The sequence below is a fragment of the Lagopus muta genome, chromosome 14 (assembly GCF_023343835.1).
Source record: "Lagopus muta isolate bLagMut1 chromosome 14, bLagMut1 primary, whole genome shotgun sequence".
Lineage (NCBI taxonomy): Eukaryota > Metazoa > Chordata > Aves > Galliformes > Phasianidae > Lagopus > Lagopus muta.
Window position 1 is genome coordinate 1655049 of NC_064446.1, and position 14578 is coordinate 1669626.

At 50.0% G+C, this 14578-nt stretch overlaps 1 protein-coding gene across 1 annotated transcript; it reads right to left on the reverse strand.

Moving 5' to 3' along the window:
• Window positions 1-585: 585 nt before the first annotated feature.
• Window positions 586-14308, reverse strand: HDAC3 (histone deacetylase 3). The gene is made up of 15 exons (XM_048960733.1): window positions 14177-14308; window positions 13926-14008; window positions 9213-9355; window positions 7923-8004; window positions 6752-6808; window positions 6605-6660; window positions 4319-4452; window positions 3974-4054; window positions 3809-3882; window positions 3515-3579; window positions 3122-3211; window positions 2933-2991; window positions 2515-2594; window positions 1942-2099; window positions 586-1770 (listed from the first exon to the last, which is right to left on the reverse strand). The coding sequence occupies exons 1-15, from the start codon at window positions 14229-14231 to the stop codon at window positions 1701-1703; spliced, it is 1287 nt and encodes a 428-aa protein (XP_048816690.1). The 5' UTR covers window positions 14232-14308; the 3' UTR covers window positions 586-1700.
• Window positions 14309-14578: the final 270 nt, after the last annotated feature.

The window sequence follows — 14578 nt, forward strand, 5'->3', positions numbered from 1 at the left end:
AAGTTGACATGAGCTGCAGCACCAAACTGCAGCCAGAGCCTCGTGGGTGGCAGAAAGGCAGAGGTCGCAGGCAGGCAGGCAGCTCCCAGTGAGCCCCAGCTTCCAGCACTGCCTGCCTCTCAAGGCCTGGCCCAGCAGAGGCCAAAAGCCCACCTGGCCTCCAGCTGCTATGAGTGGAGTTGTTTGCCAACTCCATCCCCATGGATGTGAGGACAAACCTTTTTTGCAGGTCACACTGGTGCCAGGCAGGAAGATTTGTGAGCCCCTGCCCAGCCCCATCACACCCCAGCATTGGGGACAGGGAGTAAAAACGAGATGGCAGCAGAATCAGAAATGGAGAGTGACTGACACGTGCCTGAGGAACACAGGAAGAGCAGCCTCTCGAGGAGTGTGCAATGTGAAGAACCTACAATTAAAACAAGGTTTTTACATGCACTCTGCAGCAACCTGGTCAGCTCTCCCTGTTCCAGAGGTATAAGCAGGAACAGCCACAAGCCCAGAACCCAGGGCTCCCCTCACTGTGCTCTGTACACTTCAAGGAGGACAGGAGTCAAAAAAGGCACGAGCATTAAACAGACAAACAGATCAGGTAAGAAAAATACTGCCTCTTCATTTAATGTTTAAAGACATCAGTAAACAAACAGAACGGTACAGTAAGAGGCTGAGCCCCTCCCCTGTCCCCAAACAGCACCCTCCAAACCACAAGAGGACCAGGTGACGGTGCAGGAGAAGGAGCAGCAAAGTCTGGAATCTGGGAAACCTCTGCTGCTGTCAAGACAAGACAGCAGGACCTGCAGGAGGCAGCCTCCCTCACCCATGAGCAGCAACATCTCTGGGGCGCAGCCAGGAGGTGGTTTTTGCTCCAGGTGAGCAGCCCAAGCCTCTTGCAAACACACCTATGGACTTGGAAAACACAGCTGGAAGCTACGTTAGAGCTGTGGGACACGCTGTGCACTCATCTTGGCCACCAAACTGCTGTTTCACACTGATTTTAAATCACACTGATTTTAGGTCCAACTTGGCCAAGTGTGGCATTACCCATCTGTGAGCACAAAGCTGAGCATAGGGGCAACGAACAAGACTGCACTGCATACATTCTTTCACCCTGCTCCAACCGTGCTCCTGATCCCTACCCCAGAACTGGCCTCGTCTTGTTGAATGCTTTTCTTTGAGCTGTGGAGCAGCAGATGGGTAGAAAGGATAGAAGGAAGCAAGCCTTGGTGCAGGCTTCAAGAGGACAACAGAGTGGGTACCTGAGCAGAGGGCTGGGGACAGCAGGACGTGGCAGGTGTGCTGCTGATGAGGCAGAGGCTCCAGGCACAGACACTTGAGCTCCCACCTTTCTGGCTGAAACCTGCAGGGGAGCTGAAGAAGCTGAGTGAGTGGGGCTCAGAAGGCAGCTGCGTGGCTGCCAGCCAGTCCACGGCACGGGTCTGAGAGCTGCTTGAATTTCCATTTCCCAGATTGGTGACAGGTGGAACCGCGATGCATGGTGGAAAGCAAGGAACGTGTTTCACTGCTCTCTGCGTTTCAGGGAGCAGAAGTCTGCAGTGGTGCTGTTTTCTGCTGCCACTGCATGCAGTCGAATATGAAGGGAGGGCTCACTGGCTCCCATGCAGCCAATTAACTGCACCAGTGTCCAACACGGGAACCCCCCCATGGTCCAGAGTCCCAGATCTCCAGAGAGTCCATCAGATTCCTCAGATCTCAACGTCGCTCTCTTTGTCATTATCGTGGTCACCATCATAAAACTCATTGGCAGCTTCAGGCCTGGGAGGGAAAAAAGACACACTATCAGAGACAAACGCCTACAAGATCAGAAGATGCCCTGCACTCACACAGCCCATGGATTGTTTTATGAGGAGACCACATATTTACAGAGAGAGGGATCCTGCAGGGACAGAAAGGAAAGCTCATCTCACCAGAACATTAGAGCTGTACCTGCTGTAGTTTTCCTCAGAGCCTCTTTCCTCTGGATCAGGTTCGTCTGTGCGATCGTAGCTCAGCAAGTCAGAAGGGACGTCGTGGATCTGCACGCTGGGAGCATGGTTCAACATCTTCAGATTCTCAAATATTGTCTGTCTGATCTGATCCAAGTACTGTTCAGAAAGAAACAACGAACAGAGAGGGATCATCACCAAGAGATCTGATGCTTTGCTCAGAGCCACAATGGTCAGCACTACTGCCTGCCTGCATCGCCTGTGTGCTGGCCGTGAGAAATGCCTTCTTGCAGAAAGCTATTTAGCAGAGCAGAAGAGATGGGAAAGTTAATTCAATCCCTGAGGCTCCGGCTCTCAGAGAACAGTAAGACAATCCAGCAGAGTTTGCAAATATTACAGACCCTTTGAGACTTTCTGACGTCCCAGAGAAAAGCCTGCGTTCGCTCTATCAGCTTTCTGCCACCACAACAATTCCTTGCCTGGGCTCCATCTGGTTTTGCAGGACAGGGCATCAACCACAGGGTTTTTGGGGCTTCACACCTGGACACTGCTGTAAGGCATGCAAGGCACTCACCTGCCTGGAGTTCTGATTTTCAATCCTCGTGCTGACATCAGGATGAAGAGTGAAATCTGGAGCGAAGTATTCGAAGTACTCTGTGAGCAAGAGTTAAAGCACAAGGGCAAGGGAGCCAGTCAGCAGATGCACGGCTCTGCAGGGAAGCAGAGCTCACCCTCCCACCATGCTAAAGGTAACCAAGAGAGGCAGCAGAAGTAATGCTAAAGCCACTCAAGTGATCCAAATTCAAATGCTGAGCAGATGCATCCTTACTGCATCAGGTAAGCCTATGAAGGGGAGATGGAAGGGGATCAGGACTAAGGTCAGGAAGTGCTGTTTCTTTGGCCCTGGTCGACACAGAATTAAGTGCTAAATGTTCAGCTGATACAAGTGCTTTAGCTCAACTAGTAAGGAAAACAAGGGAACCTGAACTTACCACTATAAGGGAGCTCTTCGCTAATTGCTTCATCTACAAGCAACGACGTTTCGTAAGTCCTGAAAAGAAAGGACACAAAACAACACAGACTCAAATGAGCTCAGTGCAGACGAAGCTACAGGGTGCTCATGGGGGACAAAGCCCAGAGCAAATGCCTCATCAGATACACAGCAAACCCATAAGACTCACCAGCACCGTGCCACATTGCGGACTGTGTAGCCACCTCCTCCCAGCACCAGCAAGGGGATGTTGAAACTCTTGACGTACTCCACGCACTCCCTAGAAACCCCAAAGAACCAGCATCAACGCTGCTACCTGCAGCACACGTCCACGTGCTTGAAATCTCACTGTGTGCTCATCCACCACCACGGCTGCTGAGACAAACACGGGGCTCAGGGCTCCTCCTGAACCACGTGCTGCTCTGCGAACTGCTGCTTTTCCACAGAGTCCCATTCTGAGAGCCTCTGAGAGCACAACAGTTTAAAAACAAGTGAAGCTGGTGCAGCTGGAAGGCTGAAAGCTCAAGTCTCACAACACAGGACCGTCTGCAGTTGTTCTGCGTCCCAGCCCTGCTGTGCTTACCCATGTCCTCTTATACTGAGGTTAAAGCAGCCCAAACGGTCACAACCCAGAGAATCCGCACCGCACTGGGGAAGAGAAAAAGAACAACTGAGTTTTGGCTAGATAGACATTGATTTCCAGACACACATTGGCATCCCTACCCCTCTGCCAGCTTTACTCAGCAAAGGGGACTTCACCTAGCAGTTCAGATGGGTCACACCAACCCTGACCTCCCAGTAAGGCATTTGAGAAATGGCCCTTCAAGCTACAGCCTCTGACAAGAACGTACATGTGCACCAAGGCCTGTTTCCTTACCTGCAATACGATGCAGGTGGGCTGATAGTAATCTACCACCTGGTTAATGACTGGTTGGAAGAGGTGTTTGTAACCTTTGGGGAGAAAAACAAGTTTGTCATGGCTCTGGAGAAAAGGACCAGTGAACATTTGGGCAAGGGAGAAGGGCAAGGGCCACCTACTTACTTTGGTCATCGATACCATCTCGTAGAGGCACGTTGAGACAGTAATAACGGCCACTCTCTGCACCAACTTCATACATGTCCCCTGGCCAAGGAAAGACAGAAGAGCCACAACAGCCCTAAGACTTCACAGGAGCCAGAAAGCCAGATCTGGTCTGTTAACCCAGCTACAACCTGTTTACTACAAAGAATTACAGCTCTGCTCCTCTCTAGCTGCTTCTCCATCTCCTTTCTTCCACCATTTCCTCCTGTTGTTCTAATGTAATCATTTTAGACCCCTAAACTCCAGCAGCACTTTCGAAGGACTCTGAAACAAGGCCAAGTTCACGTTGCCAAGGAAGCTACATACCTGTACCAGGAAAAAAATAGTTCCCATATTTATGAAACGACACAGTCATCACACGGTCTGTCAAGTAGAAAGCTTCCTGCACACCATCTCCATGATGGATATCAATGTCAATGTACAGAACACGAGGGTGGTATCTACCAGAGACAGGAGAAAAAGCAGCATTATTGGTTGCTAAACACTAAATGGCCCCGCATATGCCTCAGTGCAATGAAAATGCCCACCCACCAGAAGATTTCATCTATCTCATAACAAATAGCTTCTGATATGCCACATTTATACACAGCTTCAACTTCAGCACCCACCCCACTAAAGCATTTTCTTCTGCTGAGCCCGGAAAGAGATCATAGAACAAAACGTTTTCAGGCAGAGCCAGAAATACTTTTGAAACCACAGAAAAAGAAACTGATTTTAACCACAAGAGTTAGAGAGCTGCCTGTTGTGTTTCCCCCCCTCCCCCCTCAGACAACCTGAGTTAGTTAGGCTTTAAGAACTCCAAGAATTTTTAAATGTATCTGGAAATAAATGGTAAGCTAGCCAAGGAATGCTCACTGCCTCCTCATGCCACAGCACTGGCAGCACTGTGTGCAAGCTGGCCACTACCAAAGCCACCAGGCTGGGCTGCAGGGCCTGCCTTGCTCCCACAGCTGTGGAAATCAGGGCAGAGTGCTGTCAGCCCCTCAGGACAAGCAGCATCCTTGAGGCAACATTGTGAGGATGGTGAGAGGCTGATTAATGACAACAGGGGTGGGGGAAGCACTGAGCACAGCGTGAGTCAGAATGCACGTTCAGGTACGGAAAGGAAAAGAAGGGTCACTGGACTCCCTTTGGCACAGCCACTCCAACAGGCATTTCAGGCACAACATTTACCAGCCTGCTGGTAGAGGAGGAGGAATAGGAGATCACTGGAAGTAAACACTCTGGTGTAATGGTCAAAGCTGACGTGCAGGTGACAGCACTGCTACTGCTAAGTGCTGGAGATGTGGCACTGAGCCTGCTGTCAGCTCAAGGACTGCATGCCCAGCTGCAGAGAACTCCCACAACTTTTCTAAAGGAAATGCTGCATCTGGTCAGTCCCCACAGAGCAGGGGATCCGGCATGCATGCCAAAACTCTAGCAGGAGGGACCTGAAAAAACAAGCTAACACAAGAAGCAGAGAGGAGGAACGTGTGGCTCACACCATCTGCCTGCTGGAAGCAGAGCCTTAAGTGTGCCTGCAGTGACCCTAATTGTGCTGGTTGATGGCACTGAGCCATGCTGATTAGCAGAACAGCACCTCAACTCAGCCTCCCAGAGACAAAACCAGTCATAAAACTGCCCTGCTTTTTTAATCCTGTAGGCAAACGTCAGCAAAGAGAAGAAGGGGCCACGCAGACAACAGCCTTTGTGTAAAGGGAGGCAAGGGCTTTTTCCAAAGCGTGGAACAAAATAAGGACACAATATCGTCTCCCATGAGGAGTAATTGAAACCTCTAGCAAACAGGACTCAAATGAGACAAGGAAACAGGTGGGCACAGATGCAACAGCAAAGACCTGAGGTACCAAATTCAACATAGGGAAGGCTGATAGAGAGGAAGGAGGTATAAAGAAACCCCAGGATGTCCCATAAGTCTGACTTTGCAAGCAAGCGAGCTTGCCATCAGTCATATAACTATTTTCTGGTCAACCAACCAGAATCCTCAAATCTTTTCTTCTTGGTTTATTCCTGCAACATCTTCCTTATCATTAAATACTGACTGCAGGGCACCTGAGAGTACAAAAAAAATACAGCACTGACTAATCCAAGAAACGTCAGGTATTTTTCTCTTCCTTCCATTCTGATTTTACTTTCTGTTTTCTGAAGAAAAACAATAAACTCTTTTCTATTCAAAGCAAGCATCCTTTAATTGTTTGTGTTACCCAAGTCCTGCTCTTCATCCAGTCAAGCAAATCAAGGAAGATGCAAGCCATTCAACTCTCCAGTGAGCCACATGCTGCATTTACCTACAAAAGGCTCACTGAAGCAAGAAGGCAGCGAGCCAGGAGACCCTGAAATGGCTTTTTCACAGATGGATGAGGAGAAACAGAACTGAACCTCTCCACCTCGCTTAGGCAGCAGGGTAACAAAGCTGGAGTCAGACATCCCAATTCTTCAGACTCCTTGCGTGTAAAGAAGAGCTCAGGCCAAGCCACTGAGCCCTTCTTGGACTCCAGAAAGGAACTGCCACCACAGAGATGAGGGAGAGGGATCAGCACAGAGAGGGAAGTCACACACCAGCCATGCAGCAGTGCACTTGCCCCACGTCCTTACTTGAGCAGCTCCAGGATGCCAATCACTATGTCGTTGACGTAACAGAACCCAGAAGCCTGCCACGCAGAGAAAAGCAGTCAGTGTATAAATAATCAACAGAGAACAACAGGTGCAAAAAGAAAGAAAGATGCAGGTACACCTCGTTACCTCAAACTTCTTGGCATGATGTAGGCCCCCTGCCCAGTTTATTGCAATATCACAGATCTGGAAGGAAAGATAAGTTAGTTTAACGTGACGATACGGTTACAACAACCTTGCATCTGTTTTGTCAGAAGGGACTTTGGCCAGCCCAGCACTGTGGCCCACAAACACCCCTCTGCCCATTGCTTCACCCACAGAGGCCTTTCCAAAGCTCTGTCCTGCTCATTAGCCCAAGCAGCAGATTAGCTGTGTGCTTTACATCCCCCTCGAGATTTAGAAAAGACCAGCTACTCCATCCAGCACCAGGCAGAACACTTGGCACGTGTAGCTTTTTCCTGTGTTTGCCTGTTATGCTCATTAGACCTTTCCCAAAAGCATTCTCACTCTGAAAGATCCAAACCTCTGAAGCTTTGTTATTCTCCCTCTTCTTCAGACATACTGAGTGGCCCCATTTAATGCATTTCCATAGCAGAGACCTAGCAGCATTCTGGAGATCTCTCAGCAGGCGAGTTCCTACAGGCTTATCATTCTACAGTGCTGATAGCACTTCTGGCTTTACTATGTGCACTATAAGCAAGCTGTGACTCTCTCTGCATTGAACAGCTAAATAACTGGTTCTGAAGGCATATGAGGAACAGCTGAAGGAGCTGGGGCAGTTCAGCTTGGAGAAGAGGATGTTTGGGACAGACCTCATCACCCTACACAGCTATCTGAAAAGAGGATGCAGCAAGGAGATAGCAGTCTCTTTTCTCAGGTGACAAACGATAGGATGTGAGGTAACAGCCTCAAGTTGCACTAGGGGAGGTTTAGATTGGTATCAAGAAGAGTTTGTTCACAGAAAGGGTGGTCAGCTATGGGAGCAGGTTGCCCAGGGAGGTGGTGGTTTCCATCCCTAGAGGCACTGAAAAGACTTGTGGATGTGGTGCTTAGGGATGCAGATCAGTGGTAGACCTGTGTTGTTGTTGTCTCACAAGTCTTTTCCAACTTACATTGTCTATAATTTTGTCACTGTAATGACATAGGAATAGTCTTAACCTTCACATTCTTACAGTGGGAAGAATTTACACTGCCACAAAGCAGAGGATGCCACATTATTATACTAAGCACATTCATATCCTTGAACTGATAGCCAGTTGTCTTCTACCAGCGTTTCAGAGATAAGCCCAAGCTCAGTTACCTTGTTGTTCAGCTGCGTTGCTCCCTGCAGGGAGGCCCCAGTGTAACGAGAGCAAAACTCAAAGAGCCCTGGAAACACCGGGCTGAGAAGGAGAAAAAGAAAAAAGAAGTCATGATTCAAACAAAGAACATCTTCTCATTTCTCTACACCACTCCTGAGCAAAGCCAGTCCTGAAAGCTCTCCTCTGCCCACATCACACGACAGCATCTGTCCTGCAGCCCTGCTGATGTGTGTCCAGAGCTGGGATGTGACTCAGGGGAAGGAGGACAGGTCTGCCCCATGCCATCTCCCTGTATCAGCATTGGGAAGATCCTTCCCACTCCACTGCCCAGCACACAGCACAGGATGCAATATACTGCAACTGGATGTGAGTGCAGCTCTTGGGGCAGAGCTGAGGCAGGATGAAACCCACCGTACAGAGCCAATACAGGCACCAGGATCTCTAGGAGAGTAAAGGAACAGAGGATGTGGTGTGATGCTTGTGACTTAGTGGCACACAGACATCCCAAGTGTCATCCATGCACAAATAATAACTTACAGACTTCCGTTTTCCTCCTGTATTCTGATAAGTGGTTTCTGATCAGAGTAATGTTACAGAACAGCCTTCTGATTTCCAGCCTAAATAGTAAAAACCTGGCTATGACCCCAATACCTTATTGGGATAACAGTGTTCTCTATCTAATGTAACTCCTCTCGTGCTAGGACTTGCAGATTTCCCTTCCAAAGAATACAGAACAACCTTATTCTCTGACAGCCCTTACTTTGCTCAGACAAGGCATGCTGTGTCCTTCCTCAGTCACACAGAACCCTTCCACACACTCCTGTCAAGGCTTGTCTCATAAATGTGAAAGACTGGAATTGAATATTCTTAACAAGCTCTCATGTGAAGACAGAAGCATTAAACTCTCCTTGGTTCCACCTGAAAATCAGGCTCTCAGAGCTTAACATGCACTTATTAAGGTAGCCAAAATGATAGGCAACTATTTAAAATAAAATAAAATAGTATTTTCAAGAAGAACTGGAGGCTCTGCAAGAACAAGTGGAGGTACAGCCGCTAATGCAATGAGCTTATGATGTAAATACAGATCTAAAAAGGAGGATGATAAGATCTGAAGAGAAGGGGAAGGAATCGAGGCGGTTCCAATACTCTGCTATGCTCAGGAGGGGCATGCACCTCATTCTGCTTCAAAAATAAGAACCAGTACACACTGCACAGTCCTCCAGACACAAGCAGTGCACATCAGAGCAGCCTTTCTGCCTCCACGTCCACAGGAGGCGCAGGGCACTCACCAGTCATCACCCACGTTGAAGGCATTGAGGCTCTTGGTGAAGCCCTGCATGTTGTTGGGACTCACTCTCTGCAGGAAGTCTATGTAGTCCTCGGAGTGGAACCTGCACATGTCATGCTGCGACGCCTGGTACGGCTTGAAAACCTTCAAGAGAAAGACAAGATCACATCCTGTGTTTGCTCTGACTGTAAAAAACCTCAGGCTGACAAAGGAGCTGCACAAAGTGTATCTAAGAGCGGTCCTGATGTTCACATGCATTGACACGCAATGAATTGCTCCACAAAGCCTGTTTCCCAACTGACTCATATCTTCTAGCCATCTCCTGCCCTTCGTAATAACTACAGCTTCTCCCATATGCTCTCCGACCCCTTCTTTCCACCACTATCCCCCCACCCCTTGGTTTGGACAGACAGCAAGCCAGCAAAAAGCAACAGCTGAATCCAAACCTCAGCTCTGTCCTCATGGGAGCACTGCTGCCTCACCAGTCACAACACCTTGATGTCGAGGAGGTTTCCATCCCTCCATCAGAGCTGTTTACAGGGCTGGTAAGTTCAGAAGTTAATTTGGAGAAGGCTCTTAGGCAGATGGAACGTTTGCATAAGCTTTGTTTCCCTTGGAAAGTCAGCTAAAAACAGTCATGGGGCTGGATGGATTTGAACTGAAGTTCTCATGACAACACACATTTGCCAGTTTGGCACTTAACACGCATACCTCAATAAACAGGAAGTTAAAAATCAACTCCACGTACCCAAAAAGGGGAAACCGAAGCTACACTGAAACCAGTAAGAGAGAATCTTTCGTGTTTCAGAACTTGTCTTAATTAAAGCACACACTTTATAAAATCATTGGAAGATTAAAAAACAAAACACACAGGAAGCATGAGCTCATCTCCACAGGGAGAATGTGCTGAGGCAGCTCCCACAGCATGCCTTCCCTGGGCCAGGCAGGACCTCTGATATGTAAAATAGAGGTAAAACACAGCCTAACAAATGTGGTATCTCCTTCACTGTGCTGCTCTACATGTGGCACGGTGCTTTCCCTGTCAATGTGTGGGGCTCTGCTGCTTGGGATAGCTAGAGCCAAGAGAGTGGGACTGGCAGGCAGGGGTGAAAGTGGGGCCAGACCCAACAAGGTCCATCAGGAAGCCTGATGAGTGAGTAACTCAAGACCACAATGTCACAGAAAAGAAGCGACACTCAAGAGATGTTCTTGGACAAAGGCACAGAGGGGACCTGGAGCAGAAAGGAGGGATGGAAAAACAACAACAAAACCAAAAGCTTCCAGACCTACTCACAGCTGGGAAAAGGGGAAAGCTGACTCCTTCCCCCTCCTCTTGCCCTTCACCCGCTGCAGCCACAGCCCCAGGCACCTCCCTGAGCACGCCTGGCACTCAGCCCCTTGCTCAGCCAGCTCAGCACAAAACTCTCCTGCTTTTGCTGAGTGACCGAGTTCCATTGGTTCCCACGAGATCCAGCAGCTTCCAGATGCAGCACAGGAAAGGCAGCAGGAAGACGCAGCAGAAAAGCAGAGAACACGAGCAGCCAGATAATTCTCCCCCTCTTGTGCAATGCTGAGCCTTAAAGATTTGTCCACCACAGCCACAAATAAGCTGGAAAAGACGTCAGGAAGTAAACCTGACTTCAGCTACCTTGACAAAATAGCAGCCTCTTGTTTGGAGGTAAGGAAGGCAGATAATGATGCAACCACAGCACAAAGTTAACAGGGCCTTTTGTAGTCACAGCCGGCCAACAATCCCCAGCTTTTATGTGCTCAGAGCTCTGCCAGTCAGGATGAAGTTTCCTCTGCAGTTTCAGCTTCTTGAGGAAAGTGTAACCCTCACCTCCCCCCTCAAAAAACCACCACCAGTTTCAGGGCTAAAAACAGTGAAATGCTCAGCCCTGCCTACTGCCTCACACAGGCATGGGTTTAACACTTGGTGTCTGGTCTGAATGTGCTTTTTGCTCTTTCTGTAGAATTCCCAACTCAAGAGAAACTACTCCATACGTCTGCAGTCAAAAATCTGAATGCTAAACTCTGTGAAGATTCAGTGCTCTCTGAGAGCTTCCCCAGGAGCACAGCAGGAATGGGGCAACTTCTTCCTGCTGTCTCAACAGTTTTAACTGCCTGTATGCAGGCAAGACAGGAGAAAGTAATACGATAAAAGGGTGCAGATGCACCTGAGCAGAGAAGAAAAAGGCAAAGCAGGCAGAGAAAAAAGCCTCAGAGGCTGGGAGGAGAAAAAAGAGCAGGCTCTGCTGGGGCAGGAGATGGAGACAAGAGAATGAAAGGAAAGGCATGCATGGCAGGGTGGGTGGCAAAGACCAGGAGCTTCACTGGGAAGAGAGAGCTGATAGCAAAGGGGTCAGAACAGCCCCTACAGCCTGCATCCCATAGCCATGCCAAGCAGGGATTGGCTTCCCAGCGACTGGCCAAAGCAGCCAGCATGCACCAGCGTGAGGGCAGACCCTGCAGAGGGCTCAACTCTCAGCACCTGCTGATAACTACACCTGCAAAAGCTCCTACAGTGGCAGCTGACAAACCTAAAGGATGCGATGTTCCTGAGCACCAAACTGCAGGAGCAATGCTGAATGCACAAGGGAGCTTTTTAAATACTTCAGCATACTGAATTAATTTCAGATACTGCATCAAGGTTCCACCCGTCCATTTTAGCATCTCCTTTTAAAAATTGATGCTGTGTGTTCATTTTGGGACAGCTCGTTTTCTATTTCCTCCCACTCTATCCCCAGGTCTCTCACCACAAAGTGCTCTGGCAGTGGAACAGCTTGAACTTGAGCCCAAGCCAAATGCCAGGCACTCACAGAGCACTAAGAGATAACGTCAAAGTTGTGTGGCATGTTTAAAGCAGCTGTGAGCAAGCAGTTTTCCTGCTTGCATTAACTTGTCTGCCCACATTTTGCTACCATGCCTGCAAGAGTATTGCACCTTGTCTTGCCTTCTCAAACACTGCAAACACCATGTGCCAGGACCAACGTTACTGCTCTCCCGTGCTCACAATAAAACAACTCTGCTTTTAGCATCACCTGACTCCTGAGTGCTTGAACAAATGCCCTTTGAGGACAGACTTTCTCTGCTATCACAACCAAATACCCAGCAGATCCTTGAAAGTGCAGTAAATGCTGGGGAAGAGGAAGACTGGGGAGCTGTCAGCAGTGTGGAGGTGCCTGGCCTGGCTGGAGTGACTGCTGTTTGCACAAAGCTGTCACAGGAATGTGCCCTTGCATCAGCATAACCTCCTGGTCACTGAGTTCAGACACCAGTTACAGGGAAGCTGCTGGTTTGGAGTTTCACAGGGAGAATGGCCTGACTGCAAAGTGGCAAAGGAATACAGATGGCATGTGTGAGCACATAGAGGAAGAGACGGCAGCAGCATCCCTGCACCTTCAAGCAATGGTTTACCCCTTCTGTGCTATGTGTGATGATGCCTGTGACAGAAGTGCTCTTCCTTTTAAAGAGGTAACACCCACGAGAGGAAACCCTGTTACGTACATGGACACAAGCAAGTACACATGCATATAGGCACAAACACACAGCCAGAAAGGCGTGGAGCTGCAGCAGCCTCCTGGGGAGCAGCTTTTCCCCAGGGCACATGAAGCAGATGACGGGCTCTGGGGACAACAAGGAGCAGCCAGACCTGGGTTGTGAATCAGACACTGTGACCTGGCACTGCGCCACTTGGCACAGGAATCTAATCCCTCAGCAGCCAAAACAGTTCAGATACGATCCCTCAGAACTGAGGTGCCAAGAAGCTAGCCAAGAACAAAGGAAGCAGCCCCAGTGCAGTGGGGCAGCATCTCAGTGCAGCAGCCATCTCAGAAGCATCAAGCAGCCACACAATTCTCAGCACCCCTGCCTTGCTCTCGTACTGTGAGACATCACACCCTGTACTGCAGAGCTTCCTTTGCTCTGTCCTAGAGGAAAAGACAGCAAAGCGAGCAGGGATTCACAGGAAAGGGGCTGAGCTCAGTGCCCCTTATACCAAGTGAAACAATGTATTTCACCACATGGGTACCACACATTTGTGGTGAGATTCCATTCCTCTCATACTCGAAACATAAGAAAACATCAGCTTCCTTTTTGATCATCACTAAACGATAACTATGTTTTAACAGGACTACACAGTTCAGCATTCAGGAAAAAAAAAAACAAACATCTTTCCCAATAGTAACACCAGTAACTACGTTGAGTGAATTGGCTGGGGAGCAAGGATGTCAAAGACATGTATAAAGTATGAGATAGGATGAATGAACTCCATTCAGGCACTGAGATGGACCCGTCAGCCTCCAGAGGGCTTCTTTTTATCAGTGTATGATAACACACAGCCACAGTGATTGCTGGGTTCTGCCAAAGGCAGCTCCAGGCACAGAGGTTTCACATCCACTGTCACTCCCCCAGCGCCAGCTCAGCTCAGCACTAACAGCCAGCAGTGCTGCCATGGCCTCAGTGCTCAGGCGGTCGCTGGGGGCTCAGCAGACCCTAAAGATGCCACAGCCACACCTGTGAGCAGTGCTACCTGCTGGGCCCAGTATGGAGCCGAAGGCCACGAGAAAGGCCAAATGAACTTTCTAACAGAGAACTCAGCAACGCAGCACAGGCCGCTGCATTGACAGCTGGGAACCGGGGTCAGCAGCTCAGCTCCGCGTGTGGAGACCCCACAGCCCGCCCACCCGCCCTCCCCCCGGGGAGCGATGCTCACGATCATCTTCTTGTAGAGGCCGTAGTGCAGCACCAGGCTGTGGGTGAGCGCCAGACGGTGCGGCTTCATGGGGTGCCCGGCTCCTGGAAGGAAGGAAACCATAGGCGGTCAGGGGCGGCACAGAGCAGGATTAGGCCCGAGTGCAGCACAGGCCGTTCCCGCGGGCCGGTACAGCTCTGCAGCCCCGACCCCGAGCCGGGAGCGAGGCCAAATCAGCCCGATCCCCACCCGGCCCGACCCCAGCCCCGCACCGTAGTGGAAATTGCCGACGTCCGGGTCGTAGAAATAGGCCACGGTCTTCGCCATGGCGAACAGGCCGCCACCGCCGCCCCGCGCCCCTCCTACGTCATCACTTCGCGACCGCACCGCCCGTCGGCGCTTGGCTGCGCGTTAGATCTCGCGAGAAGTGGCCGGTAAGGGGCGAGGCTTGAGCGGGATGGAGGCGGAGCTTGAGCGAAACGGGGGCGGGGCGTTGCTAAAGCACCGCCCACTTCGCGGACAGCGTGACTGCAGCTGGGCTCCCGTTAACAGTGGCGATGTTTGGAGCAGAGCTGCCAGCAGTGTCACAAGGGAGCCCGAAGCCTCCAGGGGTTCTGAATGGACCAAGCAAGGATGCAGGATGCAGCCCCATGGGGATGCAGATCCGCTGGAAT